The following is a 27,058-nucleotide window of genomic DNA, read 5'->3' as shown; positions in this document are numbered from 1 at the left end:
TGGTACACGACTCGTGTAATAAAATGCTTTTTAGCGCCATTTGTAATACAAGGGACTTGAAGAACGAGGCTAGACATATTCCATAAGTCATGTCAAACGGTGGCGCCATATTCTTATCTGGAGAGCATGCGCAATAAATACTGTGGGTGTGGACTGGAATAACCAGACTCTAGAAGCTACCATTCGATTGGCATATTTCGCTGAACATAACTGATTGGAAATTAGAGTAAAAACGGAAACGATTGCATGTAAATCAGTTTATATACATTCATATTACATCATCATATGCGTTGCGACCAATTTTTGCTGGTTTAACCCAGTTTTAGCAGAAATAAGGAGTGTGATAGTTTTCAGTGCAACAACAGCGAGCATGTTGAAAAGGTGTCCACGTTACAAGTATTGATATAATGCTTTGGTCTATGTTGTTAAATCTGTTAACTCATGACAGCAATGTTAATAATATAGCTTGGTGAATTCAAGTTCCACCATGTGAGGCCATGTCGTGTCAACCACTCACTTCTCTATCTATTTAAAAGAGGAAAAGCGTTAGATCTTTAAATAAAACTGAAAGAAATTCCATACTAAAATCAGTTGTCAGTATTTGATAAATCTTCAGAAACTTTTAATAGAGAGAGTAAAAATAGTACGGTGTTGACATCATGTCTAGTTAATGTTGAATTGGTGTTGCGTCACACTCAGTGTCATTCGTATGGGTGTCTGAATGATTTAGTAGAGTCGCCAATTGTCCAAACAAATTATTGTTTTTTATATATATATATATATATATATATATATATATAATAAAAACAAATGTGTTAGTCCCCGAACTGACCTAGTTTCTGTCGAGACAGCTTTCCTTGTCAGCCCAAATGGGAACCAAAACCATACATAACTCTAATGTGATATCCGTCAAGACACATAGTTAGTAAATGAAATAAAATAGGATTTCGAGGAACACTTTTTAAATTCAACAAATGGTAAAGTTATTGGTTGATCTAAATTTAAGGGATGGACGGGAACTAACTGTAAAAAGGGGAAATGAGGGTAAAAAGGGACCCCCAACTTTAAGTATATCAAGTAAAGGAAGAAACTTAATTAGAAACTTTAGAATGTATTAAATGTCATCCTTAGTAGAAACTTACAATACATAGACAGATAATGTATCTTTAACATATTTTATTTGATGTCAATCAGTATTGCCTTATAATAATAATAATAATAATAATAATGATATTTGTATCGCGCAACTATTCAATCCACTAGGGAATGCACTAAGCGCTATCAACAGTTGGCTATTTAATCTATCTATTTATATCTTGTTTTGTTGAATATTCTATGGGGATTTCAGTTTTATTTCAAATCGATTAAAAAACGAGCACGAGTAGTAATGTTTTTAATTGTTTATCTGCGATTCTAATGTCATAGACATTAATAAATAAAATATTATATTCATTTGTTGTAATGGTTTTATATGGCTATATCTGATATTATTTCTGTTTCGTCAACTCCCATTTTTTCATTTTCCTAGCTGTTCGCGGTAATCGAACTGTCAGTGCACTGGAAATGAAATGAAATTGGGTTTAACGTCCTTCTGTTCTGCTACGACTGGGTTAATGAAGACGGGCTTAATGAAGACGGGCTTATGCCATACGGTTTGCTATGAAGGACATTTTGCCCGGGCAGTGGCCTTATGTCGAATTCCAACTGTTAAAGGATCTTTAACGTGCTTGCCAATGTATACATGGGACGTCGGTTTTTCGTTCCATCCGAACAACTAGACGACTGTCATTGTCAGGCCCTCCATCCTGCACCACTGACAAGGGTAAACCACGTCGGAAAATCCGGATGAACTTTTTCGGCCGATGCAGGGATCGAACATGCGACCGCGAATGACAGAATTCAATTCCGAAACGTTCAACCGATTATCCCCATTGTGTCGTAAATACGAGTTGTTTTATATCGTGTGGTAGATATTACTGGTAGAGTTGTTTTATATTCAATATAAAATGTTTGGTAAAAAGTTATGGCTGTAATATCGATTGATGGCGATTATCAGACCTTTTTTTTAAAATCGTCTCCATCTTCAAACCGGATTCAAATTAATTTATACTCTGTTCTTCTCTGTTAATAAACAAACTAATTGGTGGCTAGACTGGTGGCTAAATTGTCTGGCTAGTGACAGACATTAATCGTTTCAGAGTTCAAGAGAGAGAGAGAGAGAGAGAGAGAGAGAGAGAGATGAGGTTTAACGACAGAAACTCCGTCTACATCGGTAGTATTTATTGTATGCTCTCCAGAGAGAAAGAGAGAGAGAGAGAGAAAGAGAGAGAGAGAGAGAGAGAGTGGTATAACCTTCACTCGACAGAAACTAGGTCAGTTCGGGGACTAACAAATTTGTTTTTATTATATATATATATATATATATATATAAAAAACAAAAATTTGTTTGGACAATTGGCGACTCTACTAAATCATTCAGACACCCATACGAATGACACTGAGTGTGACGCAACACCAATTCAACATTAACTAGACATGATGTCAACACCGTACTATTTTTACTCTCTCTATTAAAATTTTCTGAAGATTTGTCAAATACTGACAACTGATTTTAGTATGGAATTTCTTTCAGTTTTATTTAAAGATCCAACGCTTTCCTCTTTTAAATAGATAGAGAAGTGAGTGGTTGACACGACATGGCTTCACATGTTGGAACTTGAATTCACCAAGCTATATTATTAACATTGCTGTCATGAGTTAACAGATTTAACAACATAGACCACAGCATTATATCAATATCTTGTAACATGGACACCTTTTCAACATTCTCGCTGTTGTTGCACTGAAAACTAACACACTCCTTATTTCTGCTAAAACTGGGTTAAACCAGCAAAAAAGTAATATAATATAATAATATAATATGAATGTATATAAACTGATTTACATGCAATCGTTTCCGTTTTTACTCTAATTTCCAATCAGTTATGTTCAGCGAAATATGCCAATCGAATGGTAGCTTCTAGAGTCTGGTTATTCCAGTCCACACCCACAGTATTTATTGCGCATGCTCTCCAGATAAGAATATGGCGCCACCGTTTGACATGACTTGTGGAATATGTCTAGCCTCGTTCTTCAAGTCCCTTGTATTACAAATGGCGCTAAAAAGCATTATATTACACGAGTCGTGTACCAACGGTAAAAAAAACAATTTTGTCTTTAAATAATGGATATCAGGAGCCCCTCTTTTCCCGGTAAGATCACAACATCATTGTTGATTTAAACTGACAAATAATTCGTGTTTTCAATGCCGAAGACTTTGGATGATATCGAGTTAGAGACATAGCTACTTTAAATTCCACCCAATCTACTAGAGGGAAAAGAAAAGAAGGGGATTCTCGTGCATGTCAGGGATAGCTCAAGGCCATTAGACCATTCAAACCCCCGTCCCATCCCCCGTCCCATCCCCCATCCCAGTTGTGTAGCAGAGTGCAGAACCTCTTATACTCCTGCTTTTACGTCTGTACTTTGGTACTCGTGTAGTAAAGTACATGAGAGAGTTCAATGTTCTCGGTCTGTTCGGTCACCTCACACACCAAGATATCCATATATCCCCCCCACCCACCGTAATACCGTCATGATCACATTAATAAAGACCGTCCCCCACCCTCCGACATACCGTCATGATAGCATTAATAAAGACCTCCCCCACCCTCCGTCATACCGTCATGATCACTTTAATAAAGACCGCCCCCCACCCTCCGACATACCGTCATGATAACATTAATAAAGACGACCCCCCCAATCCTCCGACATACCGTCATGATCACATTAATAAAGACCGTCCCCCACCCTCCGACATACCGTCATGATCACATTATATAATAAAGACCGTCCCCCACCCTCCGACATACCGTAATGATAATATTAATAAAGACCGCCCCCTACCCTCCGACATACCATCATAATAACATTAATAAAGTCATGACATTAATAAAGGCCGTAAAGTACACAAGACGGTTCAATGTTCTCTGTCAGATCGGTCAACATGACATAACTCTATTGGGTGTTAAATAATCCTTTAATAAAAGATATGTTTACAATGATCTAGTGATTGTTGATTTCCATTCAAATCAATTCTACATACACACTAGGGGATATTAAAGTTAATATCATATCGTGATTAATGTTCTTATGGGAGATACATTATGGGAGATTCGATAACGGGTTGGCAGTTCTCACTATAATAGTTAAAAACTAGATAATGTAAAGGCAATTTGCTGAAAATTTCATTCAAATTGATACACTATGAACCGAGAGCTAAGCGTTTGAAATTTCCGCCTAGTATCGATCATCATTACTAAAGTCAGTACGATAAACAGCATAGTCTCGATTATCCATTTAATCGTTAAATCGTGAAGAAAAGCTATGCAGAAAATCGACTCTTAATCCACTTAAGATCGATCGCAGGCTAGCGATGCCTTCTAGAGTTGATTATGGTCTGGATAGGTTAATTAATGTCTAATTAATAATTTAGATAACATTTCAGGCCTTAAGAAAGACCTGCAATAGGCAGATTTAGCTCTTGTATAATGTATGTTTAATATGAATATTACAATGACATCATTATTAATGTGACGTCATAATGTATGTTTAATTGAAATCCTGACTATTGTAATCCAAATTGTCCCTGAAACATTACACCTTTCAATTCTTAATCTTGTCAATAGTGAAAGCCCGTCAAACTTTTTTTTTCTTTCTTTTATAAGCAATATTTTTATTCAAATTTGTATCTGAATAGGGATTGGGGAACAGGCATAGTCTATATTAAACCCCTCTCCCATCAATCTTAAATGCATTTTCGAAGAATTAAGACAGTAGCCATTTGAAGAGTTGAAACACGAAGTTCAACACCATCCATCCCTATGTGTGAATGTGAAACATGTATTAAACGTCCAATTCTACCACGTCCATGTATTTTTTTTGTGGAAATTTTGTGTGGTGCAGCCCCCCTGCACTTACTAATAGGGATATCACACACATATATATAGGCCTAGGTAGACAATGTAAAACGCCATGTTAATTAAAATAAAAATCTCACAAGTTTAGTCAAGAACAGACTATAATTATAAATTAATCGATAGTTTCGACATGGAGTTGGGGGGGGGGGGGGAGGCACTAAAATTGTCAGATGCCCTTTATGACTGTTTCTCGCCCTTGGTTGCCAATTTAGCTGATCCTGAACTCTAGCACCCCCCCTCACCCCCACCCAACCCACGCACACGCACCACACCCGCTCCGGATCCGCGCAATTAACTCTAAGACATTAAATATTCACGGAGAAGCGTATTCCACCCTTTAACCGACAGAATTAGTCAGGAGATATTTTTAAATAACAGGTTTTCCTTGCAAACCCTGCGGTTATAACTTTAACTCTGAATACAAAGTTAACGCTGTATTACACAATATTATTTGTGGATCATGGCAAACAAACTCGATGGATCTATATATAAACGGTCTTATGACATCGACCGACACTGGCACAACACACTGAGGGCTAATGTCTCACGTCATTTAGACTGTAGAAAGGATTTTTATAGTTTATAAATATATCTTGGCCTGTAGCACCATCCGCCCAACCACACGCACTTAAAATACTTATGAGTAACATAAAATGAGTTTGTCTGCGATATCACCTCGGTGGAAGCGGACGTAAAATACAACTAACCCATCATAAAATGAGTGAATATACAAGATCATTTCAAAGTTTTAACTATAAAATAGATAATCGATACTTTGACTGCAATTGACAATATATTCATATTTCACCATCTATATGCCTCATAAATTTCCCCCATCGCACACTGTATGGCGTATGCCCGTCTTCATTAATCCAGTTAGAACAGAACCGTAGGATGTTAAACCCCATTTCATTTCATTTCATTTTCTTAATCCAGTTTAAACACGTAAGCTATAGTAAGAACGACATGCTCTCAAAGGTGAGGGGGTGGGGGCGAATGGTTAACGCGTTTGATCATAAGCTTTGTCATCATTGAGTCATGTGACGTGGCTTCGAATCCTCGAGTGGACGTTAACCCATCTCTCTCTCTCTCTCTCTCTCTCTCTCTCTCAAAGGGGAATTAGGTAGAATTAGATAAGGAGCTGACAGTTTTCGTTATAATAGTTAAAAATAGATAATGTTAACCGAATATGCTGAAAATTTCAGTGAAATTACTTCACCCTGAACCAAGATATTAGCGATCAATTTTGGGCTAGCCTCGATTTCCATTACTAACGTCGGTACGATAATAAACAAAGTCTCAATTATCCATATTTACATTAAAATTATCTATCAAATCCAGTAAATATCGTAGACTAAAAATGCTTTGAGGATTAACTCATGTCTAATTAATAATTTATATAACATTCAAGGCCTAAAGAAAGACCTGAAATAGACAGATTTACCTGGCCGAATGGTTATCGCGTGTGCGTTGTATCCCAATTTCCATCATTGAGTCAACTGGCGTGGTTTCGATTCCCGGGTTGTACGTGACAAGCCCGTGGGATTTCTTCGGGTCCTCCGGTTACACCCCACGGCTAAATGCGCTCGTATGGAACCATACGTTAGTCCCGAAATGACCTTGTCCGTGTCGAGTGGGCGTTAAACCCCATTTTCTCAATCAAATTATAGAAATAAATTTGTACCATATGCTAGTCCCGAAATGACTCTATGTCTCTCTGTCTCTGTCTGTCTGTCTCTCTCTCTCTCTCTCTCTGTCTCTCTGTCTCTCTCTCTCTCCGTAGGTTTGTCTTGTATATTCATTTGTGTGAGGTGTAGTCCTCTATATGAAGTTTAATGTCCCCTAGATATTATGTCACAAGAACATTAATCACGATATGATATTAACTTTAATATCCCCTAGTGTGTATGTAGAATTGATTTGAATGGAAATCAACAATCACTAGATCATTGTAAACATATCTTTTATTAAAGGATTATTTAACACCCAATAGAGTTATGTCATGTTGACCGATCTGACAGAGAACATTGAACCGTCTTGTGTACTTTACGGCCTTTATTAATGTCATGACTTTATTAATGTTATTATGATGGTATGTCGGAGGGTGGGGGCGGTCTTTATTAATCTTATCATTACGGTATGTCGGAGGGTGGGGGACGGTCTTTATTATATAATGTGATCATGACGGTATGTCGGAGGGTGGGGGACGGTCTTTATTAATGTGATCATGACGGTATGACGGTGGGTGGGGGACGGTCTTTATTAATGTTATCATGACGGTATGTCGGAGGGTGGGGGACGGTCTTTATTAATGTGATCATGACGGTATGACGGAGGGTGGGGGACGGTCTTTATTAATGTTATCATGACGGTATGTCGGAGGGTGGGGGACGGTCTTTATTAATGTGATCATGACGGTATGACGGTGGGTGGGGGACGGTCTTTATTAATGTTATCATGACGGTATGTCGGAGGGTGGGGGACGGTCTTTATTAATGTGATCATGACGGTATGACGGAGGGTGGGGGACGGTCTTTATTAATGTGATCATGACGGTATGACGGTGTGGGGGGGGGGGGGTATATGGATATCTTGGTGGGTGAGGTGACCGAACAGACCGAGAACATTGAACTTTCTTATGTACTTTATAATACGGGTATCTCAGTACAAACGTAACAGCAGGAGTATACGCATCTTCAATAGAAGGCTTGATCTCGCTTTAACTATCTACATCTCATCAAGGCCTTTACGTAATACCCTGTATATTGCGGCACTAATTTCGGGAATTGTGAAGTAAACAAGTAACGGCCAGATGTTGTGAAACTCGCAGTCGTTGATTCAGGAACATGGTGTATAAGAGGTTTTGTACTCTGCTACACAACTGGGATGGGGGATGGGATGGGGGATGGGACGGGGGTTTGAATGGTCTAATGGCCCTGGGCTATCCCTGACCAGTCTCCACTAGCCTGCGATCGTCGTTTCAAGCGTATGTGGTTTACTCCAGGTACTCAAGTTTCCTCCCATAGGAATGACCCCTGTGTGTTTGCTAAACATAATAAAATAGGACAACTTTTCTGCGTTATCTCCATGGGGTTTAACGTCATACCTTGCTGTATGAATACAGGCCTAATTCTAGATAACAAACCTTATCTCTCAACCCTCCCTGCCACACCCAACTACAATTAAGCAGATAATCCTACCTGAAACGGCTACAAAACCCCTCTTTTAAAATCAAAGCGACAGTAGATTGCTTTTTCCGACATTTTAAATTTACGTTTGTAACACATAAAGGCGGGGGTCTCGTGTGCAATAGCCAATCAAAGTACTAATTTGATCAGTGTTGCGCAGTAGTAATACGCCGTAATTATGAACGTCCGAATCAATTTTGATAAAAACAACGCTTGATTTACTTCATTGTCAATATTTGCTGATAAATGAATGTTGTTTCAGTAGATTTGGCTGTGTATGTGTAATAGGTACTAATAGTATAAAATTAACTTATTCTTAAGATGGTACCTACATTAATAAAGAAATTGAGTTTGCCACTTGCTTGGAACTAAAGGCATCCAATCGTAGCTAAAAACAAGCACATCAGTATATCTCAGCGTTTTTAGTTTCGTTCTCGTAGCTAGCCTAATTCATACAGTGTGTTATGACAGCAGCGCAACAACCTACTCTTGTGATCTGTCACATGTCACTGTGCATCAAATACAATGTACCGTTATCCCATTACCAAAAATGTCCTCATTCAACCAATCAAGTTTATAATAAGATTAATAACTGCACTCGAAAGACGTAAACACACACGGGTAGTATTAGTACGCCCCTATTTACTTTATGCAAGCCAATTGGCTCGTGTAATACATGTACTGTATTGCCATTCACCACACCTGACTAACAAAGGTGTTTTATTTAAGTGCCGATTAAACTTTGACACAAGTATATAGGATAGGTAGAATATAAACACTATAGAAAATAACCACTCGTGGGAATAGTGTATCGGATTATTTATATGACGTTTGATAACGAAACTTTAATGCCTAATATTAACTCGTGAGGGATATGATATGATTGTGTTTATGTGATAGTGCAAGACGGGTCGTTAATAACTATTACGGCTTGAGTGTGTTTATGCGATGATTGAAGTCTATAATTCTGTAGATTACGTGTGAGGAATATTGGATAACAATATTTATGTGATAGTTGACAATTATCATCTAATATCTATAAATATTGTGTATGGAATATAGGATGATAGAATTTGTAAGAAATATGTGATAGTTAATGATTATCATTGAATTACTAGTTTTTGAGGAATATATTATAAGAATAGTCATGGGATTGTTGAAGATTATCCCTGAGGAAACTATATAAATTACAGTAACTGGAGGATATCATTTAATATCAATGTAATAATACACTTATCCTAACCAAAATATAAAACATTTCAATTAGAAGTAGCCCATCCCCCTCTCCCCGGGGTAATTAGTAGTAACCCCGCCAACACCTCACCCTCGGTGTAATTAGAAGTAACCCCCACCCATCCCTCACCACTGGTTTAATTGTAAAAACATAAATGATGGTCGTCATATTATTCTTGTTGTTGGGATTGTCTTTCACTGTAGCAGGTATGTATTCAATATATATTTTTTTTTTATTTAAATAATATTTTATTTCGATTTTAAGAATATGAAATATATTAAACATATCTTCTCTGTACATATTATGAAATATATCATAAACAAATCTGCTGTGTATGTGAAAAAAGGGAAAGAGAGAGAGAGAGAGAGAGAGAGAGAGAGAGAAAGAGAGAGAGAGAGAGAGAAATGGGGTTTAACGTCCACTAAACAAAACTAGGTCATTTCGGGACTAACATATTGTTCAATTTTATTTCTATTATTCACGCGCGCGTAGGGGTCTTTAGCAATGGGAGGAAACTGGAGGACAAGGAGAAAACCCACGAGGTTGGACAGGCGACCCTACTCCTTGTCGCGCATAGCCGGGGATTCGAAACCACGCCATTTGACTCAATGACAGACCTTATCACACAGCACGCAGTCCTATCAAGGAAATCAATTGTGTGCACTATTTATAAGAAAAGAACAAAAAAAGAATTTTATAACAAAATTAAAAATTGATCAAAAGTGAGAAGGTCATAAATATTGAAATGTCCGATGACATCAACATATTCATTCCTTTGAAGGTAGTTCAATGAAATTATTAAAATCGGCTATTTATATATAAAAGCACAATAGATATTTATATGAATACTCGTGTCAAACACATCAGCGTTACAAACAGAATTGATCACTTCTAATGTAAAGTTGTCATTCATCACATTTTGTCTTGGAGCGGCTATCAGTGATCTAGATCACAAATAAAACCTAAAGCAGGAAGATGTAGCTCTGTAAACACTTATGATGAGTTTTTCCATTTATAGAAATTTCTGTCATAGCCTGTAGCAATTACAGATCGAACAATAGATATTCGAAATATACCAATATAATTATTACAGATCAATAGATATTAGAAATATACCAATATATAATATATTAAAGATCGAACAATAGATATTAGAAATATACCAATATATGATATATTACAGATCGATCAATAGATATTAGAAATATACCAATATATAATATATTACAGATCGATCGATAGATATTAGATATATACCAATATATGATATATTACAGATCGATCGATATATTCCAATATATGACATATTACAGATCGATCGATAAATATTAGAAATATACCAATATATGATATATTACAGATCGATCGATAGATATTAGAAATATACCAATATATGACATGGATGTAGATGGTGGAAGAGTTAAGCGAGATGTGGAATCAATGCTAGTTAATCTGGTTTTTGAAGTGGAGACAGAGTCAGATAGGGGTGTATTACGTTTAACACAAATAGACAGATTACCTACATTTTCTATTTCTAATGGTGTGACAGACGAAATATTTGGAACCACAAGGGTAATATAATATATATTATTCAGTTTAATTCTTTCAACAGCTTTTACAACATCTGGCCCAAAGTTCAATATTCTCAGACTTAAACATACATTATGCAAGAGCTAAATCTGCCAGTTGCAGATCTTTCCTTAGGCCTGAAATGTTATCTAAATTATTAATTAGACATTAATTAACTTATCCAGACCATAATCAACTCTCGATGGTAACGCTAGCCTTGATATTTTCTGGATTAGAATCATATCTGCTTCTTGACGCTCATTGATAATTAAATAAAAAAAATGGATAATCGAGACTTATGTTTTTTATAGGACCGACTTTAGTAATGATGATCGAGGCTAGACCAAAAATTTAATCACTAAATTCTCGGTTCAGAGTGGATCAATTAGACTGAAATTTTCAGCAAATTGCCCATACATTATCTGGGTTTTAACTATTATAGTGAAAACGGCCAGCTCTTTATCTAATCTCCCATAATGTGGGATGGGGCACATGGTTGTGGTCATATTATGTTCTAGCAGTGTGTGGGTGTGGGATGGGGATGGGCGTACTGTAAGTGGCTTGAGTTTATTGATTATCAGAATCTGGACAAGACTGACTGACTGACTGTAGGTGGGAGATACACTAAGTAGCTTGTTTACATGACTCTCTCGCTGTGAACAGCGATGTTTGGTTGCTTTAAATGAAATGAAATGAAACGGGGTTTAACGTCCTACTGTTCTGCTCCTAAACTGGGCTAATGAAGACGGGCATACGCCATGCAGTGTGCTATAAGGGAAATTTTGCCCGGGCAGCGGCATTACAGTCTACTCTTATATCGAATTCCGACTGCCAAGGGATCTTTTACGTGCATGCCAATGTATACACGGGACCTCGGTTTTTCGTCCCATCCGAACGACTAGACAGCTGTCCTTGTCAGGCCCTCCGTCCTGCATCACTGACAAGGGGAAATCACGCTGGAATATCTGGATGAACTTTCTCGGTCAATGCAGGGATTGTATTGGTTGTGGGTTTGGCTTTCATACTTTCTAAGTACAATACTTGTATAAAATGGCACATCAGAATATGCCTATCACATTTGTCTAAACGAAAACCCTAACCATTACCCTGATTCGATGTCATGTGAAATAGGGTATGGAATTTATATTTTTAATAATTAATTTTAGAATCGAGCAGTTTACACAGATTTGAGTAGAAAAGCGTCAATAATGGTGGAGAGACGTTTTGATTTAGAAGACAATATTATTTATAAATTGGTATGTATATTGGAACATAGAAATCCAATGGGGTTGAAAAGCAACATTGGCTGGTTGTTAAAATATTCATCTGAAGTGTTCAAATTTAATTTCATGCAAATTAATTTCGTGGGGAAGTTTCATAATGACAACATTTGTTTTTCTCTGTGTCTCATCGTTTACTTCATGCTGTTGCTGTGCTTCTGTGTCTTCTCACAGTATTGTATGTTATAGTCGGAAATTATGAATCATTGGCATCGATAATCTCTTGATTTCGTAAACTATATTTTATGGAAACTGGACGTATTCCTGTAGTTCATGCAATCTGATTAAAACACAGATCCTATTTCAGTTGTTACATAACCTGCGTTCTGGATGGAGTGAGGTATTAGCCAATGAAACCATCTGTTACGGTGGGCTCTTGGCGTGCCATGCACGTAACTGTAGGTAAACCACTAGAACGTCAACGCTGATTGATTGATTAATGTCTGACGTCATATGGTCAAACGCCGCTCGTACGATCTTCTGATCTTTATGTAGTGTAGGTCGTCGAAAGTATAAAAAACGAAACGAAATATAGATCTGTATTTAAATCAGATTGGTGTTTCATGTTAATATTGTATAACATATCATAACACTTGTAAGATTTAATGTATCCCAAAGTCACGGAATGTTTCAAACATCCATGAAAGACAAGTGTATATATATATATATATATATAAATATATGTTCAACATTTGATATTAGAGTATATATTATTTTACAGTTATTTGTCGTTATTTATTGAGTTTCTCGTGTATCGCCCCAGAACAGTTTGTAGGATTCAGGGAACTGCTTATTCAACATTCTCCGGAAGTGTTGTTGAATTGTAGTACAATCGGACCTCTTCTATTGTTGTGTTTGTTTCTTTGTGATCGTAACAAGACTACAACATCAATGGTTTTACAACTTTATTTCTAAGCTGTAATGGTTTTGAAGATTCCTCGTTCTCAATAATAATGGCTGCTTGGGATTTCTGAATGAGCTCTGATCCAACTCCCTCTACACCCTAATTTATACCCCCTAATTTATACCCCCTAATTTCTGCAGGTCTTCTATAACCTTGACGTTAATTTCCATCCCATATATGGAATAAACCTCTTTATTTCACACAGCTAATGGAGGAGACATTATTTGGTCTACCAACCATATGTCAATTAACAGACAGAATTTGATGGATATTTGGACAATGATTATGATTTAACCAAAATATCACTGTTTTTTATGTATAAATATATCATTCACGTTCATTAAGTATGTGTGATTTGACTATAAAGACACAGTGAAGTAACAATTTTGCAAAGAACCAAAATTGTCTTAAGGACAAGTGTTACAGAATGCACAAACATAATAATATGGTTTCAAAATTGAGCTTTTTAACTGTTAATTTGAATCGAACGTATTTGTGAGATCTCTCTGTTGATTTAAAAGTCAGGTAATTTTGAGTTAGAAGAAAGAATGGTTTATATTAAACCTGTAGAAGAAGATGGCGGAGATTCTGGTCAGACGGTTCAACATGTGATACATTATGAGGAGTTGATGATCGATCATGGTGGAGATTATAATGGTAGGCATATTTCAATATTAACTCATTTCGCATAAATCCATGTCTCAGCTGACTACGTAGCTTGGACTCGATATGATCAGGGGCGCACAATAGGGATTTTTGGGACGGGGGGGGGGGGGATGCGGCACCTCCCTGAGCTTAGTCCAAATAGACAAATGGGCCGTTTTTGTTCTTTTTTTTGCCTGGTTGGCGGATACGGAATATGGGCGGGTTGGCCGGAGTTCCTTACACATTCAAATCAGAACAAAATGAGGCCAATAATACAAAAGAAATATTCAACCGGTTTATGGAAAATGGGCCGGTTTGCCAGTGTTCCTTACACATTCAAATCAGAACAAAATGGGGCCAATAATACACATTAATGTTCAACTGAGTCATTTAAAGATTACATAATAATTATTGACTACTTTTTGATCTAACAGGGGGTAATAATTCATTTTCTTATGCCGACTTGGTCGATGTCTTGATGGTACCTCCACCCCAACTCATCCCCGCCCCACACCCACACCTGCCCCTGGGAAAATATGTTTGCGCGCCCCTCTGTATGTTTTTATTTTGGCTAGAGGGCAAAGTGTTAACATATGAGCATATTTGGATCCCAGATCTTTAACACAAGTGAATAGATTGGAAGGTCGGTTGTAAGTCTACACGGGGATGTATAATCCCATGCGTGCAGTGACAGGAGAAAAATTTAAAATAAAAAAAAAACTCATAAGGGAGCCTATCCACCAGTGTACTCTGTGTGTCATGATTGACTGTGCTTTTGCAGTCTTTAACGTCCACTCGACACCGATTAGGTGATTTCGAGACTAACAAGGGTTGGATAGGCGTCGTACTCCTTGTCACATACAAGCATGGAAACAAAACCACGCCTCTTGACTCAATAACAGTCCTTATACTGTAAAGCTCACGCGTTAAACCAATCGATCAACCCAGTCGACCAAAACACTGACTAACTATGAAGGGCGTTGAATAAAGGCTGACTGAGAAGTCTAAAATGGATCTGGACGCTTAAAAAATATAGTAAATTAGTCATGGATGTCTTAAATTAGTGATTTTGTTGAAAGAACAGAATCTATGACCCTTTTACAACTTTACAATATTAATTATATCAGCCGTTAACAATAATTGTCACATCATGGCCTTTCATATTCGACGATTCCATTGAAATTGACGTGACATTGATCCGGCAATGCAATGGGGAAATACCCCGTTCAAGATCAAAGATATTCTGGTTCTGTTAATATCGCTAATGAATGAAAGATATGTTGCGCAGATTATGCTTTTGTGGTGTCCGGGGGTTGAATGGTTAGCGTGTGCGCGCTGTATCATAAGGTCTGTCATTGAGTCAACTTGCGATTCCCCGGTCAACTTTCGATTCCCCGGTTGTATTTTCTCCGGGTCCTCCGATTGCTAAAGACCCCTACGCGCTAGCGAATTATTGAAATAAATTGAACCATATGTTAGTCCCGAAATGACCTAGTTTGTGTCGAGTGGACGTTAAACCACACTTCTCTCTCTTTCACGCTTTTCTGGTGACCCTTTGTCCCGAGACTACTGTCTGCCATGTGGCTTCTGCTTTCATTGCATGAAATATAATATTTTACAGACAGAAAAAGAAAAAAGAGATCCACCACATTTAGAAAATATATCATAGAAGTTTGCTTTATCAGTGATACAAAAGATTTTGAATAGTAAGTTCATATTAAATTTTGTAAAGCATGACGTCAAAGTTTTGATCCCAAATACCCACCATATCCACGTCTTTGTACATCGGTTTACTCGAGTTCAGATAACAAGTACACATATAGCACTGCAGGATGGAGTATAAATATAGAGTATAAATAAACACACTTAGTTAATGAAAATATAATATATAGATTATAAATAAACACACTTAGTTAATGAAAATATAATATATAGAGTATAAATAAACACACTAGTTAATGAAAATAAAATATATACAGTATAAATAAACATACTTAGTTAATGAAAATAAACTATAATATATACAATATAAATAAACACACTTAGTTAATGAAAATAAAATATATACAATATAAATAAACACACTTAGTTAATGAAAATATAATATATAGAGTATAAATAAACACACTAGTTAATGAAAATAAAATATATACAGTATAAATAAACATACTTAGTTAATGAAAATAAACTATAATATATACAATATAAATAAACACACTTAGTTAATGAAAATAAAATATATACAATATAAATAAACACACTTAGTTACTGAAAGTAAAATAGATAAAACTTGTAATCCTGCATTTCATTAATTTTTGATATATTTTGTAGTTATTTAGAAAGGAATAACAATGATAGTAATCAAGCTATAGACGAGATGTCGGTTTATTATGCTCTAGTCAATGAACAGGTAAAACATCAATATTATTATATCCTAGATTCACACGTGTAAACAACGGCAATATGGCCACCTAAGAGATGGTTAGATACATAAGGTGGATACTCGAGTATCGGATTTGAATTCATTGTCACCTTACTGATGACCAGACGCATAAAGGGGATACTCTATTGAGCGTTCCGGAATTGAAGTTTCTCACTGTGCCGACAGACTGTTAAACACATTGTTCTTATTGATCAACCCAACATAATGGACACACATTCTTCTCTGCATCAGCATTCGAGTCGGCTATTAACACGCATATATATAAATGAACCGATTTCGGAAGAAATGCAACGTCTGATATGCCGTTGTGACGTCACAGTAACGTCATGACCTTATGAGCTATAACGATAACGTCGCCAGTTTTGCACTCGCTTGTACTGACTTCCTATCTGTCCACCCCTGTCCTTATTTGGACTCCGATTTCGGTAAACTTCCTTTTGCTTAATTAATACATCATAATGAGTCAATATAAATAAAAAAAAAACTGACTGACAAGCGTATATATAATTACTACTTATAGCTACGATTAACCAGCCTGTACATTATTATTATTTATAGCTACGATTGACCAGCCTATATATAATTATTATTTATAGTTACGATTGACCAGCCTATACATAATTATTATTTATAGTTACGATTGACCAGCCTGTATATAATTATTTTTTATAGCTACGATTAACCAGCCTGTATATAATTATTATTTATAGCTACGATTGACCAGCCTATATATATATAATTATTATTTTTAGCTACGATTAACCAGCCTGTATATTATTATTATTTATAGCTACGATTAAGATATCACAGTGTGTATGATACTAATGGTAGTATTGATATATTGATAAAAGCAACAGGTTTATTTCTACTCCAGGTGAGGCATTTCATTTACTAATTAAGTCTGACCTAAATACATATAATTATATGTCTTTAATGTAAAGTAAAACTGAAGAAATGAAATGGGGTTAACGTTCTGTTCTGCATTGACTGGGCTAATGAAGACGGGCATACGCCACGTAGTTTGCTATTAGGGAAATATTGCCCGAATAGCGGTGCTACGGCCTACATATCGAATTCCAATTGCCAGGGGATATTTTACATGCACGCCAATACGTTATCCCTTTTCAGGTACTGTCTTCTAACTCATCACGAGACAGAGAGAAAACTAAAAACAAACTTCGCCATCAACACACGCCAATGTGTATACGATACGTGGGTGTTTTGTCCCATCTGAACGAATACACATTGTCCCTGCACCACTGAGAAAAGGGACAAAAATCCCTGTGAACTTTGGATCAAAAACAGCTATAGGCTAGATTATTATAAACAATCAATGAAAGGTTCGTATTATATTTGATGTGAAATGTTGTGTTTTTTTATTCATTAGGATCGTCTGAATTCAAATTTTACTGTTGGATTGGCTAAAGCTAATGATACTCAAGTCGAGAGTCCTGATGGCCTGGGTGCTTGTAGGGATTGGTTAACGGACATACCATCCAACATTACACTACCAACTAGCGACCATTACATGTTCTTTACTGGGTAAGTATTGGCCCTTGGGGTTCTTGATGACACCACCGGTTTAATACATTTATTCTTGTGGACATATACAGTACAAAAACTCCTTCTAATTAACCGACTCCTTAAAGTTAGCTTGTCTTGAGAGGGTCTTGGTGCTACTTGGCCGCCCTTTGGTCTGGACTCAAGGCCATTTCGCAACTAAACCATTTTGACGCAGCTCTGATCTTAACTAACTTCCCGATTCTTCTTTACACCCTTTGGCCCCTGTCAGATCTTAAAATAATTACACGACTGGACTGTTACATAATGCCAGATTAAGCTTTCTGTATCTCATATGATAAGGATATTTAATTAATTGCCGCTTTCATGTGTCAAATGATGAGCTTTTCCAATATCCCACCGACCAATCTACTTCGTATGAAAGCTCCGCACCAGGTTCTAGTCCTGACCAAATGGAGTAGAGCTTGGATAATCCCGACTGTTCTTCTTCGACTAATGGAGCTTACATTATGTCGAATGTTCATCTTGGAAGACTTCAGGGATCGAACCCCAGACACTCAAATCGAGTGTACAGCTTATAACATCTACCGGTGTTTTCTATCATCACACTGTAACGTGGAGCTGCGGTGGCTCAGTGAGTAAGATGCTCGGGATATGCCCGTGGTGCAGGACAGATGGCATGACTAGTGTCTGGGCGTTCGGATAGGAGGAAGAATGGGGCTCATGTGTACTCATTGGAGAACACAAAAAGGATATCGTCGCAAAATTTCCCTCATGGCATACTGTATGGCGTAGGTGCGTCATCATAAGTCCGTTCATTGCAGAAAAGTATGTTCGAAATATTTAGATATACATTTATTGTGTTACAGATATGATCTGGTTCGAGGCAATCAAACATCTTTTGCCGGTAAGTATATTGAATTTGTTATGAATCCGCTCAATGTTAGAAGTCACATTCCAGGTGTGTAGGTGTGTGCGTGTGTGAATAGCTTTATTTAACGTCCGCTTAAAGTACTAGTTGTCCGACTAGTTTATAAGAAAGACAAATTGAGTGTAACGTCCCCTAGACACAACTTTTCAACTGGGTCAATGGAATGTAATGGGGTTTAATACCCTACTGTTCTGCTCCGACTGGACTGATAAAGAGGGGCATACCCCATACAGTGGGTTATGAGGAAAATTGTGCCCGGACAGCGGCGCTACGGCCTACTCTTATATCGAATTCCAACTGCCAAGAGATCTTTTACTTGCACCCCAATGTGTACACGGCACCTTGGTTTTTCGTCCCATCCGAACGATTAGACAGCTGTCATTGTCAGGCCCTCCGACCTGCATCACTGACAAGGGGCCACCACCCCGGAAAGTCCCTATGTACTTTCTCGACCAACACCGAGAGCGAATCTGCGACCTCCAAACTAGCAATCCAGCGTTCTACTCACTTAGCCACCGTGGATCCCAAGTCAATTAGGGAATAAAATATTGCTGAATCGTATTAGTGTTTGACTGGCGCTTATGGGCCTTAATAGTTAGTTTGTTGAAAGAAAAGGTCCCGGAGGTTGGACATGCGATCATAACCCTCGCCACGTACAAATGTGTGATCGAAACCACGCCACCCGAGTCAATGACAGACCTTATGATCTAAGGTGCAGATTGTAGACCACTACCCCCCTCCCCCGCTTTGTAGAGATAGTTCGCGTTAAACGCTGTGTCATCATGTTCGTCCTCGGCTAAATTGATAAATAACTTATGCCCAACATAAATAAAACGAGTATATTGATATTATTGTAGGTCTTGCTGGATTAAGAGTTATGTGTACACCTAATTCAGTATCTATCAATGAAAACAGCCGAAATGGTATAGTGGGTTCTATTATAGCACACGAGCTAGGGCATGCGTAAGTTATATATTGATATATGCTATTATAGCACATGGGTTAGGGCATGGGTTGTATAGTTAAATTCCGGATGTTGTGTTGACAGACGGCAGGGGACATGGGTAAGTTATATAGTCATATAATAGATGCAACGACACATGCATGTGTACCAACTATTAAACTATTTAAAGGAGCTAAATGGCTAGTATTTGGACCTAGAAATTGACACAAATGGGTCGCAACACATATAATAATGTAATATGAATGTATATAAATTGATTTATATTCAATCGTTTCCGTTTTTACGGTAATTTCTAATCAGTTATGTTCGGCGAAATACGCGAGAAATCTCAATCTACACTGGTAGTATTTTTTGTGCATGCTTGCTCTCCAGATAAGAATATGATGTCACCGTTTGGCATGACTTGTGGAATATGTATAGCCCTTGTTACAAATGGCGCTGAAACGCAAAATGGTAAAATGATTTATTTTATATTGGATATCAGAAGCCCATCATCATCAAGATCACAACATCAATGTTGATTTAAACCGACAAATAATTCGTGTTTTGAATGTGGAAGACACTAAACAAATATTCGTTACATGTTCCAACACTCATAACATCGTCCAGAATAAAGAAATATGAATGAAATTTTCAACACATTTTTATTTCATTATCTTGTTGTTTTTAATATTATAGCCAGAACGACCGACTCTTTATCTATATTTTACATTAGGTATCTTAAAAGAGGAACTAAATCATTTCGAACACCCGTACGGAGTTCTCGAAACTGTATTTTCACTTGGTCGAGAGAAAGAAACTGTGTATCAATTACATTTTTCGATAAATTTTCCCCGGCTTGGCTTGTAACTGAATCACAATGTCAACGGAGGATAATCTCCAAACTTGAAATCAATTGAATTAAAAAGCGCCATATCGCAGAGTTCAGCTAAATTAAAGATGGCGCGAGATTGTTTAAAACGGTAATAGACAGAGGCAGATTACTTAGCATCTTGACCTCTTGAAGTTACAGTCTCTTGGAATTTCGACTTAGTGTCTTGAAATTTCGACTTACCAAATAGGCTGTGTTAGTTGGTCGTTTTGAAGAAGGTGGATTTCGCCCGTTTTGGTTTACCTCCGTCTGGAACACATCCATTTATTAAAGTATGTACAGGATGTCGATGCTGCGACATTTTCAATTCATCATGGTTGTATCTTTGTAAATACTGGACGGAACTGAGCCTTCGAGAGATATAACCTTAAAGGCCGTATAGCTCTATTCATTTGAACCATTAAATAGACGAAATTGGTCTAAGTCACATTATGGGTGTATATAAAGCGACCTTTTTCAAATGTGTACTGTAATTTCTAACCAATTATATTCGGTGACATACGCGAACGACAGTCGTTTGCGCCAGCTTGGCTCATTCTACATTGATTTTTTAAAATTAATAATTGGTCATTTGTCAATCAACTATTTATAATAACGTCCGCATTGGCTTCTGGGATATGCCCCGCTGCCCATGCCCTCGAAACTGTTATATCCGTAGAGTACACGACTCGTGTACTGGATTTGAAATGTGCATTACGTCTTAAATAGTTGATATTAGGACCCCTGCACATGTTCACAATAATATAACAATATCAATATAGATTGAAATGGAGCAACATTGAATTATAATTCGTGTTTTTAATTTCGAATATTATGAATAATATTAGAGCTTTAGCACTTTTAAAAACAGTATAGATTGCAACGGGTTAGCAATCCCCCGGATGACGTTCTCTCGGCAATGACTAGAATATATTGTAATGAATTGTTTATTGTTACAGGATTGGGTCTAAACATGACCGACAGATTGGTTGCAGTGATGAAGATGGTTACATCATGACCACCTCCATTCCCGTCGCTCAAAACACAGAGGAAGCTTTACGTTTATGGCAGTTCTCTAATTGTTCAGTTGCCATCTTTAAAGAAGCACTAGACGAGTCAGTGATTATTATATTTACACTTTATTATTTTGTTTAACGTTTTCCGAGATTCTATCCGGATTATCACCCTTATTCATAATGGCGTCATCTGTGTAAATTGTTTTGTCCTCATGTTTGTCTTGTTCCAGTATTCTGATATTATACTCTGTTGTTTATTTTTGTAAATAAAATTTCATTTTGAGTGAAGTATGTATCACTACCGACCAGGGACTGTACACGCAATTGACACTTGCGGCTGTCCCTCGTATCCATTCATTTAATCTGTTATATACGTGTGCCGTTTGTAATGTCTGTGTATATGTTCTGTACATAGGTTTGTATTTTGTGTGGTGCCCCCCCCCTCCCTGTACACACTATTAAACCATCATTATATCGAAGACCAAAACATACATCCCCAAAACATACATCATTAGACCCTATCTTGGACGCCTATTGATACTGCACTATTTACGAGGACATACCACCACGCATGTCTTAGATCATACTCTGGCTGTCCTGGTTAGCGAGTCAGCGCATTATTCACTGAGCCAATGCTGCTCCGATCATATTCATCAACCACTTTTAGTATTGTCTACCAAATCATTAGCATTGTTGTCAACACGGTTGACTGAAGAAGGGATTAATTACATCGCTCTTCAATTTATTTTTATTTTATTTATTTTTTTATATATAACGAATTTGTTTATTTTTATAATTTGTTTATCTATTTATAGAGCTGACTGTGTCTATAATGACCCTGTTTATCTATTTATAGAGCTGACTGTGTATATAATGACCCTGTTTATCTGTTTATAGAGCTGACTGTGTATATAATGATGATAGAGAAGATGAATTAACAACAATATATAAAGGTGGAGAGTATTATGAAGTTGAGGAACAATGTCAACTAGCTTATGGAATGAATTCTTCATTTTGTGATTTACCCAGTCAGGTTGGTAGCCCTATGGGACTGTCTTTTTTATGACGATTACAGTATGTGCTGGTGTGTGCGTGTTTCTTTGCGTGGAGTGCGTTTGTGTCTGTGTGTGAGAGGGGGGGGGGCTAATTACGTTATCAGTCACAATTCTTGCGCACGGGTTTGGGGTGGGCGCGGGGGGGGGGGGGGGCTATTTAATGATGTTACTAAATAATACGACTTATTTTATTGATGACAGTACCAGTGCTGTCATTTGTCGTAGCCGGCTGAGGGTGTATAGGGGGGCTATTTAATGATGTTACTAAATAATACGACTTATTTGATTGATGACAGTACCAATGCTGTCATTTGTCGTAGCCGGAAGAGGGGGAAGGTGTGTTACCAACACCCCTTTAGTCTATTATTTTTACCAATACAGAACGATTCATTTGATATATTACCATGGAGTACGCTATATAAGACTTATAACTCTAACCCCCAACCCTTAAAAAATCATACCACGGCATCATCGGATCTCAAATACGTTTAAATTTAGATTTTCAATTGTTATTTTTTAAAAAATAGCATGTGCTTTCATTATTCGCTGTGCAAAAATTTAGTTTTCCGAACGTTTTCAAAACGTTAGTATTTCGTTATTTAACGTTTGTTGAGACTGTTCGTGTCACGTGATTATTGATTTATTACTTCTTATTTAAAGAATTGGTTGATGATGTGATGGCTTTTGTTTGTGTGATTTATTTTATATGAATGCTTGGATTGATCATTGCTTGATAAAGATACCTATAACATGTAATAAATCATCACGTCTACCCAACAATATTAAAACTGAAATGCCATGGCGCATGTTATTTCATAACCTTTTACCTATTTCAGAAAGAATTTTCCAAATGTTATGTCATGTATTGTACTGGCGATACGGCGAGAGTGTGTCAATCGACATTTCCTCAAGAACATACAAAATGTGACCAGGATTCGGTAAGTACAGTTCGTGATATGACGATTAGCCTGTATAATATCCCCCAGGAGAATCAGTCTAACACATAAACCACACACCCCATTGAATATCAGACATCCGACGGAGTATCCATCAACAACACACCCCATGGAGCATAACTCAAACCTATGCAGCACACCCTATGATGTATCAGTGAAACATAAATGCGACACCCTTAATGGGGTATCAGTCAAATCATATACAGCACACGCAACGGAGTTTTTCGCACAACATGGGGGGGTCATGTTGGCTAAGTGGGTAAGACGCTGGCTCGCTAGTCTGGAAGTCGGGTGTTCGATCCCTGCATTGGACAAAAAAGTTCATCCAGATTTTCCGGCGTGGTTCTCCCTTGTCAGTTATGCAGGATGGAGGGCCTGACAAGGACAGCTGTGTAGCCGTTCGGATGGGACGAAAAACCGAGGTCCCGTGAACACATTGGCGTGCACGTAAAAGATCCCTTGACAGTTGTAATTCGATATAAGAGTAGGCCGTAGTACCGCTGTCCGGGCAAAATATCCCTCATAGCACACTGTATGGCGTATGCCTGTCTTCATTAGCCCAGTTCGGAGCAGAACAGTAGGACGTTAAACCCCATTTCATTTCTCACGACATATACAGCACATAGGTCAAGGTCATGAAATCGTGTTTATTTCATCAATAAATGGTCATAAATAATTCCTTCCGTCATCATCATGAAGTTTGTTCGGCTCTGTATAACATCTCTAGGAACAACTTGCAACAGTATGTCCATGGTTTGGTTAATCATTTCAGTGAAATCTTTCAATGAATCACTACCATTTACATTCGCCATTTGTATTTTTATTATTATTATTATAAGAACACTTATATAGCGCTGTTTCCACCATAGTGCACAATTAAATACAAAAACAAAAGTATAGATATCAAAACTAAATACACATAAAATACACACGTAAATACTTACCAAAATACTTAAAAATTACACAAGAAATAGACATATATCACAGATAATAAACTATGGATAAATATACATGTATAAGATATCAATTAAAGGCTATTGTGAAAAGGTGAGTTTTGAGACTAGTTTTAAATTTTTCTAAATATGAAATGAAGCGGATATTGTGTGGAAGTTTATTCCAAAGTTTAGGGGCTGCAGTTTAAAAATCCCTCTCTCCAAAATATTTAACGTTGCCATTTTTGTGAACTAGTAGAAAATTATCTTCGGTAGAGCACAAATTTTGACTTGGTTTGTACAGAGTAAGTAACTTGAAAATGTATGATGGTGCAAGGCTGTTCAAACATTTAAATCTTGTACGATATTCTAAAGGTAACAGGGAGCCAGTGTAGTATAAAAAGAATAGGTGTGATTGAGTCTCTGTATGGGGTTCCAGTTTTAAGTCTTGCGGCTGATTTTTGCATTTTTTGTAATTTATTAATTTGGCGGAGGGGAATACCATATAAAAGAGAATTAAATGAATCTAAATGTGGTGTAACTAGTGAACAGACTATCTAACAGATATAAGAGTCAGTCTAATTATTTTGAATAAACAACTCCACTTCATGCTTCATTTACGATGTATTATGGTATATATATTCCTTGTGTACACCAGTTTGACGTCTACGGTGACGTTTATCCCCATTCCGGCCCTAGGCCTAATTATGGCATCAACAAATAGAGAAGGGGGGAAATCCAATGTATGTGTCGTCTGCTTAGTACAAACAAACGATTCAAAGTTGCAACATGCCAGCATGTTTTTCCTGTACCAAATGCTTATCCCGATATATAGGCCTAGTAAACAACTCGATTCTAAAGGGTTCTCTATCCTATGAAATTGAATGTTAACAGTGTAGTCTTGAAAACCTACTTTTTTTCCATGATAACATTGAATGCAGGGAAAACGTAAAACAACCGATTTCCTGTACCACGGATATCTCCAGTAATTTATTCCAATGCTTTGCTAAAAAAAGGACTACACTCTTCATGTAAATATTCGATCATTACTACCCAAATAATCCGAACTGCAACTAATTGCTTTACATTCTAAGGTAGAAGTTGTATCGACAGTGTTATCGACAGTGAAGGAGCAAATTCCATCATAGGAACCGGTGAGGTAGACTTCACAATGGATCACCACTCTCTGCAATATGACTTGAAATATATAGTTTATATTTTAATAGAATAATAAATAAGTGTAATATATAAAATATAATTTGTATTACAGTGGTGCCATAAAGGGGCATGTATACCCAGTAAGACATATTTCATTTTTATTTTATTTTTATCAATTTTATTAATTAATTACCTTCTTTTTTATACAAGGAATCGACGAAATAAGCTTAGGTAGCTAACACTAGAGCACTTAATTGCTTTTTATTTAGAATTCCGTTTTTTAAAGTATTTCTTGATTTGCTTTTAATTGGTACCAAATAGACTAAACAAGGTAATAACAACGTGAATTTATGACGAAATAGTATTTCCGGTTTCATGATGTGAGAGTTATCTTATCTTAAATCCTTAACTTAAATTATTGATTAGAAGAACTCCGTGATGCCGATCTATTAACACTGTTCTCTAAGTTCAACATCATGTAACACATATTATAGACATAGGTCACGAATCTAGTGCAGACAATATTGGTAGTCTTTCTCCCACTTTCCCATTTTTGCATAGCCATTCTTTTTGACTTTTTGACGTAGAATCGACGAAAGGATGTTGCCAGGTCTTGGTGAATATTCATGTTTTGAGGCTAAGTGAGTAAGACGCTGGCTCGCTAGCCTGAAGGTCGCTTGCTGGATCCAAGCATTGGCAGAGAAAGTTCATCGGAATTTTCCGACGTGGTTTCCCCATATCGGGATTTTCCGACGTGGTTTCCCCCGTCACATGCTTCTGTCCAGTGTAATATAATATCGTAACTGGGAATATTAAAGGACAATATTGGTGTCAGTCATTATAAAATATGTGATAGAACTGGTTAAATACATCCCAAATATAATTTTAACACAGAGATCATTGCTACTGGAGATGTGTAACAAGCACGTGAAGAAACGGGAAGTGACGACAAACATGACAAACACGAGTTATCCTTCTATATAACTGACTGAAGTAACGAGCGATAACAGACACGCGATCGAATTTCATTGCACTGATAATTCAGTTGAAGATGAAAAGTTATTATATGAGACGGTGAGCGGATATCTGACAATTCAAAAAAAGAATTGGCTGTCAGTTCATAAAAGATAACGAACAAATTAGAAAAGTCCGTGCATTACCATGATTTTATTAAGAACAGAATGAATAAAAACGGGGGAATGCACGGGATTTTTCTATTTTTCTCGTTATCCCTTATCTAGGGACAGCCAACTTTTCAACTTCAACGGAATTATCAGTGAAATGAAATTCGATCTTTGTGTAAAAATTATATTTGGAATGTGTTTAACCAGTTCTATCACGTATGTAATAATGACTGACACCAATATTGTCCTTTAAAATGACAACTTCAGTAG

At 37.0% G+C, this 27,058-nt stretch overlaps 1 protein-coding gene across 1 annotated transcript in view; it reads left to right on the top strand.

The window, feature by feature from the left end:
• Window positions 1–9,005: 9,005 nt before the first annotated feature.
• Window positions 9,006–27,058, top strand: part of LOC126816612 (uncharacterized) — a 30,319-nt gene continuing 12,266 nt past the window's right edge. Inside the window, exons 1-12 of the mRNA XM_056099467.1 lie at window positions 9,006–9,646; window positions 10,801–11,012; window positions 12,176–12,265; window positions 13,715–13,850; window positions 15,460–15,544; window positions 16,170–16,248; window positions 17,072–17,155; window positions 17,669–17,823; window positions 18,672–18,709; window positions 19,591–19,696; window positions 21,507–21,662; window positions 22,420–22,444. Coding sequence (XP_055955442.1) covers window positions 9,595–9,646; window positions 10,801–11,012; window positions 12,176–12,265; window positions 13,715–13,850; window positions 15,460–15,544; window positions 16,170–16,248; window positions 17,072–17,155; window positions 17,669–17,823; window positions 18,672–18,709; window positions 19,591–19,696; window positions 21,507–21,662; window positions 22,420–22,444 — 1,218 coding nt within the window. The 5' untranslated portion in view covers window positions 9,006–9,594. The remainder of the gene's footprint in view (window positions 9,647–10,800; window positions 11,013–12,175; window positions 12,266–13,714; window positions 13,851–15,459; window positions 15,545–16,169; window positions 16,249–17,071; window positions 17,156–17,668; window positions 17,824–18,671; window positions 18,710–19,590; window positions 19,697–21,506; window positions 21,663–22,419; window positions 22,445–27,058) is intronic.

This window comes from Patella vulgata, chromosome 3, assembly GCF_932274485.2.
Source record: "Patella vulgata chromosome 3, xgPatVulg1.2, whole genome shotgun sequence".
In the NCBI taxonomy this organism is placed as follows: domain Eukaryota; kingdom Metazoa; phylum Mollusca; class Gastropoda; family Patellidae; genus Patella; species Patella vulgata.
Note: the sequence above shows the minus strand (reverse complement) of the source record. Positions and strands in the feature narration are given on the sequence as shown.